At 44.6% G+C, this 17,533-nt stretch overlaps 1 protein-coding gene across 2 annotated transcripts in view; it reads right to left on the bottom strand.

Moving 5' to 3' along the window:
• The window catches only part of CDON (cell adhesion associated, oncogene regulated), a 56,406-nt gene that overhangs the window by 6,524 nt on the left and 32,349 nt on the right, over positions 1-17,533 (bottom strand). For both annotated transcript variants that reach the window (XM_062594495.1, XM_062594496.1), the window contains exons 8-16: positions 15,623-15,906; positions 13,875-14,049; positions 12,871-12,999; positions 10,776-10,982; positions 9,890-10,071; positions 8,308-8,413; positions 4,903-5,025; positions 3,271-3,498; positions 1,891-2,165 (exon numbers count right to left, since the gene is read on the bottom strand). In XM_062594495.1, the coding sequence (XP_062450479.1) occupies positions 1,891-2,165; positions 3,271-3,498; positions 4,903-5,025; positions 8,308-8,413; positions 9,890-10,071; positions 10,776-10,982; positions 12,871-12,999; positions 13,875-14,049; positions 15,623-15,906 (1,709 nt within the window). The remainder of the gene's footprint in view (positions 1-1,890; positions 2,166-3,270; positions 3,499-4,902; positions 5,026-8,307; positions 8,414-9,889; positions 10,072-10,775; positions 10,983-12,870; positions 13,000-13,874; positions 14,050-15,622; positions 15,907-17,533) is intronic.

Raw genomic sequence — 17,533 nt, 5'->3', positions numbered from 1 at the left:
TTCCTTAGCCAGCCATGACTCTGGGCAAGAGGGATTTTGTGTTGTTAGTTTTGGCTGCGGGGGCCATCGCAAGCAAGCAAAATGCCCAGATTAACACATACCTCATTGTTAAATGCTAGGCGGACACCGAGGCAAGAGCCATTAGCAAGTGGGGCTGCGGGGCCGCGCTACCGAATTGCATTGCGGGAGAGGAGCAAGCTGGGGAAAGCCCACTTGATTTTTGAGACGTGAAGCCGTGGGCAGCTTCTACCGTCCTCTTCTGCAAAGAAAAAAAAAAAAAAAAAACCCCGACTGGCCCTACGTGTCTGAAGCTGCTCAGGGAGGAAATGCCTAATTAGTCTTGATTGCCATCCTGGCCAGTTGCTCTCCTCCTCATTCAGCCCAATCAAGGGAACAATAAAGAGAGCGCTAATGAGAATGGGAACATCCTGTTCTTCTGCTCTGCCCCACCAGCGCCCGCCAACCTGATTTCGTCTACATGGGAACAGACCCTGTTACCCGCAAACGAGCTACGGAAAGGAGGCAAAAAGAAAACCTCTGCACAAAGAGAGCGTGCTGCGGCACTGTGCAGCCGTCATCTCCCGCACCAGCTCTGACGCGCTGGCTCCGAGCGCACGTGCTTGGAATAGACACCTGCACTACTGCACGCTCTGCGCAAGAGCCACACTGCAATTTCCTCGTGCCAAAAAAAAAATAAAATGAGGAGGGTCAAACCATCAGTGCCGAAGTCCCTACGTGGTGCGTGCCCAGGCTCCTTACAGGCTAATTTTCAGGCCCTAGGAGCCCCTCCCTTGCAGAGCACTTGCACCAGGTGAAGTGTCAGGTCTGACCCACCAGGCGGTCAGAGAGGCCATAAAAAGGCAAGTTTGGGCTCCAGGCGTTTGGCAAGGCAGCAGAAACGCTGCACTTGTGTTACAGGAGCAGGCCACAGAGCAAAGCAGGTGAAGAACCAAACTGGGCTAGACACGAAACCGGAGTTATCTGAAGTGACAACTACTGTGCAAGCGCTAATTTGTTGTTCCATAAAATGAAGCGCTTGTGTTCAATTACTAACACAAACAATAGCCCCATTTTTTTCCCTCCAGAAACAGCACGCGTTACTGAGACTTTTTGAACTTTTTCTTTCAGTTTTCCTGGGCAATGTTCACAGTTTTGAGTAAGTTTAGTAAGTTTGAATGCAAGCCATCTGTTTCCATAGACAATAATGAAATCATTATTCTCTCTTAGAAACGGGGCACATTTCAGCAAATGAAGTATTTTTCCACAGCATACAAAGGCTGGATCCCAGACTCAAACTAGCTTTTAATTTTATTTTCAAAATTTCCAAACAAAAAAATGAATTCACCTCAAAAGTTTAAGAACAAGGGGCTAAAAAAGAGGGTCTTATTACGTTGTTGCATTTCAAGACGTATGGGACATTTTATTTTATGGAACCTCCTGCTATATTCGTGCTTCAGTATAATTAATAGCATTGCTTAGAGTTACAGATCTGAAACAGGTGGGGGAAAACGGGTGATCCATAAAGCTGCAGAATAAGCAGCTATAATTAAATCTATTTAACTTGAAGATTGAGAAATACCATATGCACAAGTCAAGTATCTCAACCCAGTGCTGAGGAATTCTCCAAGCTTATGTGCTGTTCAGGGGAGGGTTAAAGCAGACTTCCCAGAGTAAGTGGAATTTTTGCTGTCATCCGATAGTCTCAAATGGAAATGCGATACTTGGATCAGAAATATCAGCCCCGTTGCCTCCTTTGGGAAAAACCATTTGGCGGAACTGGCTGTTATCAATGGATGATTAGTTCCCCACCCAAACTAAGCCTGCTTCTACAAAACTCTAGATAAATCCCCGAGGTGGCGGTCAGGCCTTTCGCTCAGGGTAAGATCTTACGTTCACAAGATGGTGGGGATGTTCATAGTCCACGCATGTCCGGGAAAGGGACCCAGTGTGCCCTGGGTAAAGCCCAGCTCCTCCATTCACGATCCCATTAACTCCGTTGGTGACTTTACGATGGACGTGCGGACAGCCGTTGGCGAGGCCGCCGTTGCCGAGGAAGCTGCCATGGATGCTGCCGTTGACACGGCTCGTGCCAGGCAAGGTCGCGTATTCAATCATTTGCCCGTTGATATCTGCCCTTTGATAGAGGTAGCCAGGAGGGTCGTATTCTGCAAAAGATCCAGACAACATTGCCATAGTTTTGCTGCAGAGAGCATACGCATTACCAAATGAGAAGTTAAATGAGCACCTCTACAGAACAAAAGACACTTATCTTCTCTTTCTACAGTTGTAAATTAACTGCAGTGTCTAAGTGCTTAGTATATATAATGTAGAAATGGAAAAGAGCCATATCCTGGAAAACAGACCAGGAACACTAGTCTTAAAGGACTCAGTTGACGTCAGTCTCCAAGAAGAGCGTTCTAAAAACAGACCATTTATATAATCGATAGACCCTCTGCTATCTCTTATGAACTACTTCCAAAAAATATCTTTGGCCAGCGGTTGAAGACGCTATCTTATCTTACGAGAAGTTTTGCTTAATTTCTCATTGTCGGAGAGTAAGGACATTTAAAAATAACCACAAGCTACGGAAAGAACAAAGTTGATTTATGCACTGGGAACAGAAAAGAGTACTAAAGACAGTCTGTTAGCTCAGAATAGGCTAGTGGGTATACAGCACCTTGCAAAGCTCATGCTCCCAGGTTTCTGCTCAATGCTCCTACTTGCAAACTGGCAGGTTTCCTTATTAACACCTCTCTAAAAGACTTGGACCCGATTTTATTGGGAAGGGACCAGTAGGTAACGAGGGACTTATCCTTTGAGTGCTATAAAGTTCCTTCGCTTTCCAGATACACTTATGAGAAAGAAAAATGGAGAGAGAGATGTAGGGTTTAAGTCTTTACGTTTCAGCAAGTACTTATGAGTTTGGTCATCGCAATGAGCACAAGTCTATGCAGGTGCTTAAAGTTAAACATAAACACAAGAACTTGGCCCAGGCATTTCGTGCTCTGTTCTTTAGACGAAACTGTGGCACAACCCTACAATAACACAGCCGGGCAACGAGCCGCAATGCAGGGAGGGACGTTATTGCCGTTAAAAGAAGTCTTCGCCTAAGGCGCACCTAGAGAAATATAGGTCACTAAATAAATGCCAGTTGGCTCACAACAGGAAACCATTTCCCATTCAGAAATGCTATAGGAATGGTGCTACTTTCACCGGGATAAGAGTTTTGTACCGAACCCCAGTACAAAACGAAACCCAAACCCAACTCACTTTGCATGGCATTTTGTTGACGGTTCTTCCACAAGCACATGGCAATGAAAACTATCAGAATAAGGACCATCACCCCGAGGACGCTGCCCACGATCAGATACAGCATGTCACCGCTCCGAACTGGGCCGCTGGCGGGCCCGGCTCCGCTGCCCCCACCCCGGTCAGGGGAGCTAGGCGGTGTGCTCAGGTCCTTCACGGGGTATTCCGATGCGCCCGGTGTGCGTTTCACTAGGTGAAATAAGAGACAAATAAGAGACCAAGTATGGGTACGTTCATTAAATGTGTTCTCTTTTTTTTTCTTTTTTTTTTTAATTTCAGTTATGAAGTGAAAGTAATTACTGCTGGAGTTAAGCTCCTAATGCCTCCAAGAGAACGCTTCCAAGCCAATATTAAAAAGTATAATAAGCAGGCCAACTACGATTGGGTAATAACTATTTGCCTTGGAAAATGGTTATTATCCAGCTTGCTAACCCTCTCATTGAGGTCGCTTGAAACTTTAACGAGCAACTCGACGTACACACGGCCAGAACTGCACTCACTCCCAACTGGAGAGAGCACAAATCTTTCCACTTCTGAGGTCAGGAGAAACCACAACATGCATTTCCATCGTCTAGCCGCTGCCAGATGACCTACTTTTATCTGATGTGAACCCTGCTCACCCCGGTTTTAAAACCACACTATTACAGATATTAGGAGCTGAAGCGCAAGCACCAAAAACAAGCTTCTGGGTTCAGCTACAACTCAAGATTCGCAGGAGTTTCCAACACGCCGCAAGCTCTGGTTTGTTCCACCTAACAGAAGCCTAGGAGAGGTGCGTAGGTGAGGAAGGAAGCTGGTCAGAGACGAGCACCTGCAGATGGCAATGCAGGGATGGGAGCTGAATCGGATGCGTGAATGACAGACTAGCTCTTGCCAGTTTTAAAATGAGGGGAAAGCATGTTCCTCAAACCCTGCAGCTCCTAGCCTCCCCCTCAAAGGCTTTGCTACTAACTTAACCGAGTTTTGATGCTTCTGCTCCTAGAGGCTTAATAAAAAAGCATTTTTTTGTAGCTCTGCATTTGAAGTTTACTGTCTGCATTTCCCCTTTACAGCCTTACTTGGTTTTAGTGATTAAAGGAGACAGGAATTCTTCGCAAAATAAATGCGAGTGCCATATCTGACACTTCCAGAGAACAGTACAAACTTTGTGCCAGAGGCACGCAGGATTAGGGATGGAGGCAGCCAACATAACCATCAATTGCTGCGGTCTGCACTTATACGTGTCACAGAGCCCCGAAGACACAAAACAGACGCACAAATCAATCCTGTCATCTCCAAGAGCCTGGCTGTGTCCTGCGGAGAGGCTATCGACCCAGCAAAAAACAACCCAGAGCAACAATCCTATCGCTCGGGCCAGACTGATCTGCAGAGCTTTACGGAGAGTCTTTCTTGGAGCGTGACGTACCAGTTCCCAGAGGTTCACAACTCCCCTCGCTGCCGGAGACAGAGCAATTCCCCAGAGGCCTCCAGAAAATTGAAGTCTTTGAGGCAGATTTTTGCATTGCAAAAATGAAATCCAATGCAAGCTGCACGCAACAAAACGCCACCTTCAGACTTTGCGGGCGGGCAGATGCGCTTGCCGCGCGGCCTCACCTTTGGTTTCGCACATCATCACGTTGCTGTACTCGCTTTCACCGCCTTCGTTGTAGCACTGCATTTTAATGTCGTAAGACGTTTCTGGCTGCAGGTGATTTATCAAGTGCCACTGCTTCGTACCTATGGAAAAAGATTTAGCTGCATTTCATTTACTCGCACGAGTCAAAATTAAGTACTTTATGCCGTAGTGCTTTACTGGGTAAAACGCTGGGGAACTGCAGCTCTTCCTCTTAGTACAAGAGACTTCATTAACCCTTTTTTGTTTTTTTGTTTTTTTTTTCCTGGTGTGTGTGGGTGGGAGGATTGCAGAATTTGCAACGTTGAAAGAAAATCTCCTTTGCCAGACAACTTTGAATGAAAACACTGTTTTGATTTTATATATTTTATAATTTGAAATTTCTCTAAGTACCCTTCTCTACAAGAAGGTGAGAGTCGCGGAACCTGCGAAACAGATCTCCAAATCCTTTAAGTCAGCAGCAGTTCCCAATGTCTTATACAAGGGATTGTTCCCTTCTACCCCAAAATATTCTATAGCAGTTTATGAACTATTTACTCGGGGGAGGGAGAAAAAGCAGCTTTCCTTCATTTACCACTGGCATTCAGATGTCTAAGATGGCTTACACCAGTCCTTTACAATATTCAGGGCGAACAACAAGGAAAAACAAGCAGAACAAAAAAACAGATTAACTCTGAATAGGGGAAAAACTTCACAGTGATAAGAACACCACCACCTGCAATCCCACAGGATCTCTAGTCGCAAGACACCAGCTAGAGCGGGGTGTTTTCTTTGGCAGGATGCACCTAGGTTACCTGGTTGGCAGAAGCCGCAAATAACTGAAAACACGTTTTTAGTAAACGTACCAGGAAACAAAATTGGACGGCGAGGCCGGCTCTCTCCCTCTGCCTGCCCCTGGGGAGAGGGATTCCAAGCCAAGCAATCTTCTCTAATAGGGCGGGTTTGTCATCTCTGGCTCCCGGCCAGCGTTTCATTTAGACACCCTCCTGAAGTGCCGAGCACTTCCACATAAATCACTCTCCGGTTTTACTTTCGTGGGCTTGTGACAAATTTTAATAAACAGGGACCCCCTTTTCTTCTTCTTCTTTCCAAGTGAGTTTAATTAACTGTTTGAGCACTTCTAATCTCACTTGGAAAATACCACCTTGAACTGTTTCCACTGTTTCTTAGAAACTGTCATACCACCTACTGATTTAAGCATTAATAAAAAAAATAGTAATAATAAAGGCCACTCAGCTGGCAGGGGCTGTCGCCGTGACTCTGCTCCAACTCTCCAAAAGCCGAGCCGAGGCACGGATAGTCCTGGCCGGCTGGCAAAAGGCCCCGCAGCAAGGGCTGCAGCGCCGAGGACCTCTTCCCTGTCACAGGGCCTCGGGAAGCAAAGCATCGCGGGGCTCCACGTTGCACTCAGGATGCAAAAACTGAACCGGCATCCCAAGCGAGGCCGCGTGAGCCCTGGGGCCAAAGCTGGAACCGGCATTTCCCTAAACCGTGCGTTTTTTCCTCCAGCTATGGTCTACTTTTTCTCCTGCCCCCTTCCCCACCCTGGGTGCCCCCACCTCCAAGCATTCCTTTCCGTAATTACTGCAGCAGGTTTTAGGTTTCCGCTTCCAACCATTAGGGGAACTGGAATCAGTACAGGCACTTTAACTGTCCTCTTCGTGCACCATTAGCAAGGAAAAACATTTAAACAACTGACATCAGACTGCATTTACATTTCAAATTCAATCGCCAGGACTCTCGCAGCAACCTAAATGCAGGTTAGGGCTGGTTTGATTCCTGTGTTTGCTTAACGCTGCTGAAAGATGCTTCAGAGCCATCCCAGTCGAGCCCCCCCCCCCCCCAAAAAAAAATTCAATCTGATTTTGCCTATAGCAGCATTTATAAAAGAAAAGTTTTCTGCAGCGTTTTGAATGTCTCCAAAGACAAGACTTAACAGGAAGCAGCGAGGAAAGCCTAGGGCGACTACTTAACTACTACAGGCATCACAACCCTTTTTGCACAGCTCCTGCAGTTGTTTCAAGATAAAATTCCCCATCAAGATCAAGCTGATGAATTCAAAGGTAACAGAAGGGGAGAGGGAGTGAAAGATTTATGGCAAAATAGCTAAAGCAAGTCACATGGTTCTCTACATTTTGCCACATCAAATGCTTCCAATTGCACTTTAATCAAAAATAGCTTTTTCGCCAAAAAGCTGGTTCAGAGGAGCGAAGTAAAGAAAAAGTTTAAATATTTCCACCAAATGAGTTTTTGTTCCAGGCTTTGGCAGAGCAGAGCAGCTGCTAATGGTTTCAGACTGCCACAAAGAGTTCAATACACGTATGCTCAGAAAAAAAAAAGAAAAAAAAATCAGAAACAAGCTAATTTCACAGCACAGTGGAGCCCACTTAAACAACTAACTGCTTAGTGTATAAGATTTATAAACACCCAAGTTCTGTCTAGTGAAGGCTAAAATACATTTGCAGATGAAGCTGCTGGCTGCATAAGCTTCTCGTAAGCAATCCTCTGAGCAGAAACTCTGGATCTTTAATAGCTTTATAGTGTGCAAAAGCTTATGTCATGCATCAAAGTACTGTGCATACTGTTGCCTACACCAGGGAAAGTTTTCAAAATAAAGGCCCGTTCCTCTTGTAACTGAAATAAATGAGGGAAAAATAATTAACGTCATTGGGACGGAATGAGATCACTACGTTTACTCAGCCCAAGCAATAAGGACATTTTAAGTAAAAATATTTTTAAAAAGTGTTTTCCACTTCTGGACTAGCACAGACATTATCTAATAACTTCTTCCAGGAAAACGATGATCTAACATTCACAGAAAAAAACGGTCTCTGATTAAAATGCAAAATGAAGCACAAAAATACCTGCTTTGGTAGGGTCCTGCTGCACTTGAGGCTAGAAGTAACTTCCTCATAGCAGGATAAGCATTTAAGCAAGGGAGAAGGGGAAGGAATTTCAATGGGCAAATGAAAAGCCTATGCTGGGTTCAACATCTTAAAATCCATCTAGTTACAACAGTCTGTAACACAGATGCACCTACTCTGGCTTCAATCTGGTTTATGCTGGTTTCTCTTTACTCAGTTGCTTTCAGTTAAGCCAGTTTAAATATATCTGCATTAAGGATTTGCAGCAGTATAACAAGATAAACTTAAAAACAGTATTAGATCTCAATTTTCAATGCAGCTGAGGCTTTGGATGGAAGAAACAAGTTCATGTGTGGGCAGAATTTGACGTCATCTAGTTGAGATAGCTACTTCTGTGAAATATATTGTAAAGGCTTAGTTTGGGAGAAGCAGTTTAGATTTCATATAAACACAGCCAACATGGCTACACAATGTTCTTCCCCAACAAGTTACATTGCTAAGGAGGCATATACTGCACGGTACCTTCCACAATATCCCTCTTGTAGTCGCTGTCATTGTCACTGTCCGTTGGTCGGTAATAGATATAAAATCCTTGAATGGGTGTGTTGTTGTTACTTGAAGTAACATACTAAAAGAGAATTGAGAGACTGTGTTAGAGAAGAAAAATCTTAAACACTACTGAGTCATTATCACTGACTAAACACTTCAAAAGTCTTTTTCTTTTTTTCCAGGAAGACTATTTTCAAGAAGGAGCAGCTAGAGCATGACAGCTCATGCTAGCTGAAAACAGTGACCTGCAAGCATTGTGGTCCCACTTGCACAATTATGTGGAGGTTAAATCATTTTGACAATTTTTCCTTGCTGCAAGATGAACTAGACACGCTGAAGAGTGCTGCTGCTATATAAAATCAGACCCTCTCCCCACTAAAAATTTTGTGGGCTTCATTCAAACTACTTCACAAAGGCAAACGATCTTTTGAAGGGTGAAAATAGCTGGACCTAAAGCAGAAGAATTAAATTTTATTTGATGGAAAAAGCCAAACTGAGCAAACGCCACAGACTTTCTAATGTGGCTACACGATGACATGGAGGAGCAAGTACAGAGGGGAACTACAGCACAAAAAGAGGATTATCAACTGCGGCAGATGTGTAGATATACCTAAGACCAGCATTAAGATGAAGGCTTCTTACAGGGCTGCAAGTGCAGGAGAGGATCTCTGGCACAGAGCTCCTCAGACCAGTTGAGAGGAGGCAAGCGTTGGCACACAGAGCACCTGACACTGTCCTCTCATCTCACTTTCAAAATGGTCAGTTAGGGTTTGAACATTAACAGCATGGAAACGGTACCGGAGAAGTTGCAGGAACAGTTTTACCTTGAACAGTTACCATCATTCTAAAATTCGTCTCAGAATATTTTTGCTGTAATTTATGCAGCCTCCTGAGGAACCAGAGGTTATTTTAAGTTTATTATCCTTAGCATCTCTTAGGGCTGAGCTAGTAGAGCAAACTAACACCGGGAACTCTACACGTTTAATCCTCCAAAGTACACTAGGGGTTTAGATTTCAAAACAAGAGCAGAGAATTTCTGCGGGTTTTCAAAAAGGACCTTAAAGTACTTGTTTACAAAAGCCAGGGTAACAGAGCAAAGGCAAACGTTTCTCCACCGCGAAGCTTCTACCAGATGCAAGGGAAGACGACAGGTTTCCAAGCGCAGCAGCGGTTCTAGCCAGAGCCGCCTAGGCTGACGCAAGCGGCACAAACTGCAGCAAGCAGAGGCCAGTTTGCTCACGACTCAGGGTGTTAGCAGTGGTCCGGACAGCGTTAAGCCCACCGGTGGCCTCTCAATACATTTGAGGGAAAGGGCGTGAGATGCACGTGGTGCAGTGAATTATCTTGATTTTACAAGGCAAGAATGAAGGATGTTGGTCATCTTCTAGACGGATCACCTCAGGGTCTCAGGGGGCGGGGGGGGGGGGGAATACACATTACTTGCTACGCTGCAATTATCTAGCTCTTAATCATTGACTCTTAAGAGCTTTTTATTAGCCAAAGCAGTAAAAATTAGCCCACAACTGTGAAGTGAACAGAAGGCAGTTATACTTACAGTCCATTTCAACATGATTTGAGTGTCACTGATGGCTTCAGTATAAGCAATGTGAGGTCCTGCAATAGGGCGGTTGGAAAAGCGGTTGGTAAAGCCAGCGACTTGATAAGGTCGAGAGGCTGCACTTCGTGGGCTCTCCCCATAATTGTTCATGGCAATCACACGAAACTTATACATTTCTCCTTTTAAGGGAAAAAAGGGAGAGAAAGAAGGAGTTAGAGCAAAACAAGCACTAGAAATAGGATTCAAGGAGAGACTAAACAGATTAGGAAGTACTTTTTGCACAACATCCCATTAGAAAAAATGCAGGACCCATTGCCACAAACTGATGCGGACATCAGAAACATAAACAGCTTGTAATAGCGACGAGGGAAACTCACTGAAGAAAAATCCAAAGACACACAGGGTCGGACATGCCCCCATCAGCTCAGAAGTCCCTGAACTGCAAAAACCGGTGAGCACGGAGCAGACAGAGGATACCTATTATCATCCATCCTCCCTAGTCTTACACTCTTTCCCTATGCATTTAACACTGGAAGACATTAGAAACCAGGAGAAACATCGTCTCTTTAATACGTTTTTGTTTTTATGTTCTGAGTGCTTACCAGCATGAGAGTTAAGTTCAAAGCAGCCAGAATACATAACCTTCATCTCCATATGAAAACGTGTTGGATTATGGCATCTTCTTTCACTTGGAAAGCTAAGAAATCAACACTAGTTTGGCTAATGAACTCCCATCCCACAGGAAAACAAGACTAAGATAATCCAAGCAGAAGTAAGAAAATGATCACAAATCTGAAGTATTTATTCAGCAGCAGCACAGTCACCTACGCAAGGAAAATGGCACCAGCAGCTGCTGAAGCAAAGGAAAGATCTTTTTTAATACCTGGCTCCAAGTTACGAACTTCCACGGACAGTTTAGACGGAGAAATGTTATCAGCTGCAACCAGCCAGTGACTGTTTCGGCCCAGGCGTTTATATTCTACTTTAAACGCGGTAATGGGGGAACCGCCATTGGCTCGGGGTATCCAAGTGACGTAGACGGATGATTCCGATGCTGTGGAGATAGTAGGTCGATCAGGAGCTTCTGGAACTGAAATGAGAAATTCCATTACAAGGAGATTAGAGCCACATGAAGCTCCATTTTTTACAGCGACTGATTAAACTAAATGCTGGTGCCTAAGTTGGACTCCATGTATTAACACGGAGAACCTTTAAATCCTCCTTTAATAACTGCTCCCTTTACTCTTCCGGAAAAGGCGTACAACATTCCTAGTCGAAAGGAATGACTGTATTTGTCTCTATGTTGATGACTGCATTTGCCTCTATATCGATATTTAAATTACTGGAGAAAAACAAATTACGAGGTTACAGAAATACCCCTGAAGAGCAGGAATTCATCATAAAACATTTACTTTATCAGCAAAATAATCCAAAAGGATACGGCAGTACGCTGCCCCAGCCCATCTGCACAGGGAATGGAAACACACACTAAATGAATGGGAACAATTTGGGTCTATTTAAAAAAAAGAAAGAAAGAAAGAAAGAAAGAAAGAAAGAAATTCCCACAGACCCAATGAGGCTTTAATCCATACACACTAATGAGCGTGATAGTGCCAAAAATATCATTTGGGAAAAACAAGAACAAAGAGCAAACAAAGCATGCAACAAATGCAGTACTTACTGAACTCCCTGGAAGTTACAGACAGCAATGGAATAGAGAGAATGGAAAGAGGTGGTGTTAGTAAATCTGGTTATAACCATTCTGAGCTGTCAGGCTTGACTAAACCGGCTCGTTTTCATTAACGCAGAGCATGCCATCATGATGGGAACCGGAACTGAGTAGGGAACAGAAAGGTGGCAGCTCCAGGGGCACGGAGCAGGCTGAGCTGGTTGCAGCTGCCACACCAACCAGCCCCTGCGTGGCTCCTGCGGTATTTAGCAATGCCGGGGGGGGGGGGGGGGGGGGGGGGGGATATGGGACGGGACTCAAGGCTCAGCTCCCTCACCTGGTGACAGCCAAGCCTCGCCATTCAACTGCTGCTTTACCTAGACTTCAGATACCAAATCGCCTTTGAGGTCTTTGCCCCTGAATAAATTTGCCTGAATCGGGCTAATGGGTTCAAAGGTTGGGGTGAAGAGAGAAAGGACCTTAATCATCCTGTTTTCACCGGAAGGCAGGCTAAGAGTCACACCTATCTGGCTGCACCTTTTCGTGAAAGGAAACAAACCTGTCCCTGGGAAGCCCCCCAAAACATGATCAGGGTGGACAAAATTCACTTTGAGAATGCAGAACTTTGGATATGGGCGTCACCTCTGGCTCTTCCTCTAGATTCTAGTTTCACAGTGTAAGAGAAGAGATAATCAGAGTATTTGTGAGGAGAAAAAACAATTGTGGGTTTAAAAATTAGCAGCAAGAATGTGGGTTACATATGAAAGACTACTTTTATCTCATATTTAAGAAGCAAATACAAAGGCAACAGCATCTTTTATGTTCGCTGGGCTAGAGCATGTATTTGCTAAAACCATAGCATCAAGTACCTCACCAAAAAAGCTAAATTCTGGAAAAGACACGTTATTGGTAATATCAAGTTGCCATAGAAGCATCAATTAGGTAACACAGGCGGTTACTTAAAACACTGACTTGCTGACTGAAATAAACTAACCTTTCGGTTAACCCCGTAACCATGAACTACGGTCTTTTACTCTGGAAACACATATTAGAACAGAAAATCTGGCAGGCTGAAGTTGTTAAGATCTGACCTCACTCACAGAAGGTCTCACAAGGGAAAAAAAAACAAACAAACAAACAAACAAAAAAAACCCCACACAACTCATCTGTGTCAAAGAGTCCTAAGGAATAAATAGGAAATAAAGTAGCTGACAGAAATATCTAGAATAGCAATAAACCTTTTGGAAGTTAACTTCGATGCATCCTGGCTTGCACAGTAACTTGTAACACAAACAAGCCATACACCTACCTCCACTGTGTCGAGACGGATCCGGAAGGACGACACCAAAATTATTTGTCCCTTCATGAATGATGGGGTGTTTAGGAATGCCAACTGGTAGGGACGGAGCCTGGGTGTTTTTTGAGGATGATGTTCTTTCTAAGAAACGTTTCATACACAGTAAATAAACTCAGGGTATTTGAAAGGAAAATGGTATTTATTGCTTCTTGCAATATGCTTCTTCCATGAGATTGCTAGCTATAGGGTAAAGCCCTAGCTTCAAATCACAACTGAACAGAGAGGATAGCAATTTAATAAAGAGTTTCTTCAGGGGGAGCAAGAAAAGAGACTTCTGGCCTGTGCCCAGGCAGCCATTCATATGTTCTGTGAATTTCACAGATCTCACAAAATCATTACGTTTTTAATTAAATTTTAAAGTATTTGTGTTTTGTACAGAAGTATGAAAAATATCTGATTATCTGTATGCCTAAGAATATAGCCAGTAGCTTCTAAGCCAGAGTAGAAAAAAAATCACTGGGAAATGCTCATTTGTTTGTCCTTCTTTGCACACAAGTATCAAAACAACTGGCTTCTGGTCAAAAACCACTGCAGGCTTTTTACTGAAACTCCTACAAATCAAACCAGAAGCAGTTTTGCTCATTTAGATGGGAAAACACAAAGGTGGCTTATCATTTCAGAGAGCTGCTTTTGTGGCACTCAAAAAAACGAACAAGGACAGGCTGCCCCTAACATGAGATAGCTCCCTTAAAGCAAAAGGAACTTCCCAGTACAAGTCTAAGCAATCACCCCCAAAATACTACTATCAAGCATTTAATGGCTTTTAACTTGCTAACAGATCTGGTACTGCTCAGTGAGGTTTGCTCCACAGGTATCATAGCTATTAGAGGCTGTTCTTTAGTAACTAAATTGCAGAGCACTTCATAAATGTATTAACAGACAATGTACAGTGGATGCAGTTCAAATAAAGGTCCTCTCAAAAGCCCAGGACACGGGGGACTTTGTGTTGCACCTACCTTTGCTCGTGCGAAATGTCAGCATAGCAGGCTGCCCTTCGCCAGCAGCACTCCTCGCCACCATTAAAACTTCGTACAGGCTCGACGGCTCCAGCTCCGTGAGCCGGAGCTCGTTCTCGCTGCCAGGGACACGCACCGTGTGCCAGCTTCCTGCTGCGCTGCCGCCATCGTCCAGCTGCACGCGACACAACCACAAGACACGAAGACAAACCTCGGTGTCGGCAGTGACTCACGCGAAACCCAGTGTAATACTGAAATCCCTAATCCCTTTAGCGCACCAAAGCATCCACGGCAGCACTGCAGCTTGCAGAAATTCCCCACGTTTTGCTGTGTTTAGCAGCGGCCTGTGCTCTGGGCAGTGTTATCTCGGAACGCTTTTGCAACAAAGCTGCGCTTTGGGAAATTTTTTGGCAATGGTCCTTCAATAGACATGACCTGCGTCCCCTCTACCTCTTGGTCTCAGTGGAGAAATCAAAGAGCTTTTTTTCTTTCTTTTTAATTAATGAACATTTCCCCTTTTTGAAAAAAATGCTTTTTAATTTAACAGTGCAATCCTCAGCACCATTGAGGAAACCAAAGGAAAGAGATTCAGGGTAGTCTCTTAATGCTTGACCTTTTTCAGGAAAACATTACCCCAAATCCCAAAGGAAAAGACAGAGATTCTACCAAAAATAAACTACTAAACAATATAAGACTTCAATAAAGCAGGGAAGGCAGATCTAAAAGCTATGGATTATCAAAAGGTTATGCCAGAGGTCTTTGTTCAAGTATTCTCTTCTGAAGAGACCACTCTAGTGTTTCCCTTCCCCCACAAGATCTTTTAAAAGGAGGAAATCAATAAAATAGGTTTATGACAAAAAGACTACCACTACCGAGAAAAATGAGTGAGCACATTCAACATGGAAAGTATTGTTATGACTGAAGGGTATGCATCAAAAGGATCAAATCAGTACTCAAGATTGTCAGTGCTTATGTGAACCAACTCTCTTCGGATGAGAAATTGTATCAACAGATTTGGCATTTGGTTTTCAGGAACTAGCAGGTCAAAAATCTAAGCATTCCTTCCAGGCTAAGACAAGATCAGGATGCAGAGGATTAAAAAGCTTATGAAAAATAAACTGAACAGATTTGCCATGCAGAAAACATGCTTGCTTGGAAGTACGGGCACAGGCATCTCTTGGTTCTAATTTTAATGAAAGTAGTTCAGTGCTGACACACCATTTTCAAGGACGCACTAGGGATCTGCTGAAGAAGTCTTAGCTCACCTTAGTGTTTGATAATTCCAGTTAAACACAGCTTCTCCAGATGCAGGGTAGTGAATTCTTTGACACGTTAGGCTAATATTCAGCTTACCTTCTGATCTCAAATGCGCCCACAATAAATCAGATTCACACTTGCTCACATGAATGCAATTTTAAAGTCACTGGAGTTTGTAACATACCCTGGAGCCCAATTCCCCATATACCATAATGATACCATAAAGAAATAAAAACTTGGGCTCTGCTGAATAAATCTCACTTAAATCTAGATAGAAGAGCATACTTGTGACCAACTTCAGTCATCCTAAAATAAGCTGCCTGTGTGGCCACAGCAAAGTTGTGGTTCGACTCTATACTGTATTCTCTCCGGCCTGACCCCACGTTCTTGTTAACACCAGTATTGCAACAATTATTGGTTCCTCGAGAAACCTAAAACAATGAAATCCAGCTGCTGTGGGGCAATACTTCCACGCTGCAGAGAAACATTACCTTGCGGTACTTCACAAAGTAAGCATTGATGGGCAAGCCGCCGTCCCGTCCTGAACGCCACACCAGGCTGTACACGTCCGGCTTGAGCGTCTGAGGGGGGCTGAGAATGATGGGGGCTTCGGGGGGAGAAACACCGTTCAAGGGTCTCTCTGTCGCAACTGCACCCAAATTCTGCTTTGTTGGAGGCAAGCTCAAAACCTCCGTCGTCGCTTTCGAACCTCTGTTGCCTTCATCGCTTTGGACCACCTCCAAAGGAGCGATCTCTTGGGTTTTCGTACTGGTTTCTAAAGGAAGAGCGAAAAGAGGAGTCCGGTTACATCTTCAAGATGCCATTTATTCCCCCTGCCCCCGCAGAAGCAACGCCGCATGGTTTAAGAACACTATTCCCCAAACGCACTCTGCTGCAAAGCCAGTTCAAGAGATCCCCAAGCAGGCTTAAGAGCAGCGCCAAACCGCACCCTCGCATCCTGGCTTTTTGTTGTTTTGTTTTTCCAGGGCGGAACGGGGCAATTTTTTGGTCAAATGGCATTTCACAGTAACAAAGATAGAAAGCCTGAAACACAACATCACCAAGCAGGGTTAGATTAGTGCCTCAGGTTAATTAAGTAGCGGCAGCAGACTTTTCTTTTAAAGTCACACAGCCACACTTGTGGCACAAATTGTGTAATTCTGAGTTACTCACAGTCGTACAAGGAACTTTTCATGCCTTGAACTGGCGCGCACACAAGAGGACATTCTCCTACCTCAGTTTTTGAGGTTTTAGCTGTAATTTCGATCAGCTTTGAAAGTTGCACGACTCAACCGTTTCGTTTGGAAATTTATGCTGCGCATAAATTTAGTCTGCAGGCAGATCTAACATGCAATTTAATACCGGCACATTTCTAGCAATCCTGTTCTGGCCTTCTTCGTGCTATTTACTTTGCCTGCTACGAAAAAATAATATCAGTAGTACGAGAAGAGGCCATGAGACAGAAAAAATACTGTTAGGCTGCTGTGGGGCTTGTCGGCATTCCAGGCAGGAAAGGGGCGGCAGGTTGGACATCTGAGATTATCCAGGACAAGCAAGCGTCAGTGCTCCGAGCGAGAGCGTCGGGGAACCAGCGCAGCTCCTAAAGGTTGCAGGCTGTAACGTGGGGCCTGCCAGATGTTCTCAGCCCTGTCCGTCCTTCCAGATTTGTGTAGGTTTATGTTACGGGCCGGGGTCTGGAAGGGGAAGGGAATGAAGGGAACTTGCTTTACAAAACAAACAAATTCCTCGGGAACGTCAAGCCTAGGCAGCGCGAGCCTGGCTGACGCGGATTCCTTCAGGCCTCCATTAAAATACCAGCAGCAAGTGTGGCTGCTATTTTTGGCCACTTTTTAAAAGCTGGGAAGGGAAGGAAAGTTCTCTTTTCAAATTGCAGCCGCGTTCTCAGCGAGCATTTGTTGTTTGTTGCTTTCTGTTTATTTAGAGACGCTACAAAATTTTGAGGCGGGGTAGGGAACACCGCAAGCAGGAAGCCTCCAACGCCAGAGCGAGTTTGTTGAAGGCGGCCGAAGCCCTGCGACAAATCTCGGCGCGACAGGGTATCTGCTACTGTCAGCGAACCCGCGGGACAGCGATGCGTTGCCACACGACGCAAGGCCTGCAGCATCGCGACGGGCTCGCGGGATTTGTGGGTGGGCACAGCGTGCTTCGATGCCTGCTGGCACGGGGAAACGGACTGTCGCGCATGAAGAATTAGCTGTGGTTTAGGCTGGTGACAGCAGACCCACAGTCATCGCTGCGCGTCTTGCCCTGTGGGGAGGTTAATCAGCAGCCGGCAAGTAATTTGTGTTTTGCTTTTTCAGAAAACAACCCCGGGTAACAATTTCCATTAAGCAATTTGGATCGCAACGCTTTTTTTTTTTTTTTTTGATGAGTTTTTGGTA

Source organism: Rhea pennata, chromosome 24 (assembly GCF_028389875.1).
Source record: "Rhea pennata isolate bPtePen1 chromosome 24, bPtePen1.pri, whole genome shotgun sequence".
Taxonomy (NCBI): domain Eukaryota; kingdom Metazoa; phylum Chordata; class Aves; order Rheiformes; family Rheidae; genus Rhea; species Rhea pennata.
This window is presented reverse-complemented; position numbering and strand designations above follow the sequence as displayed.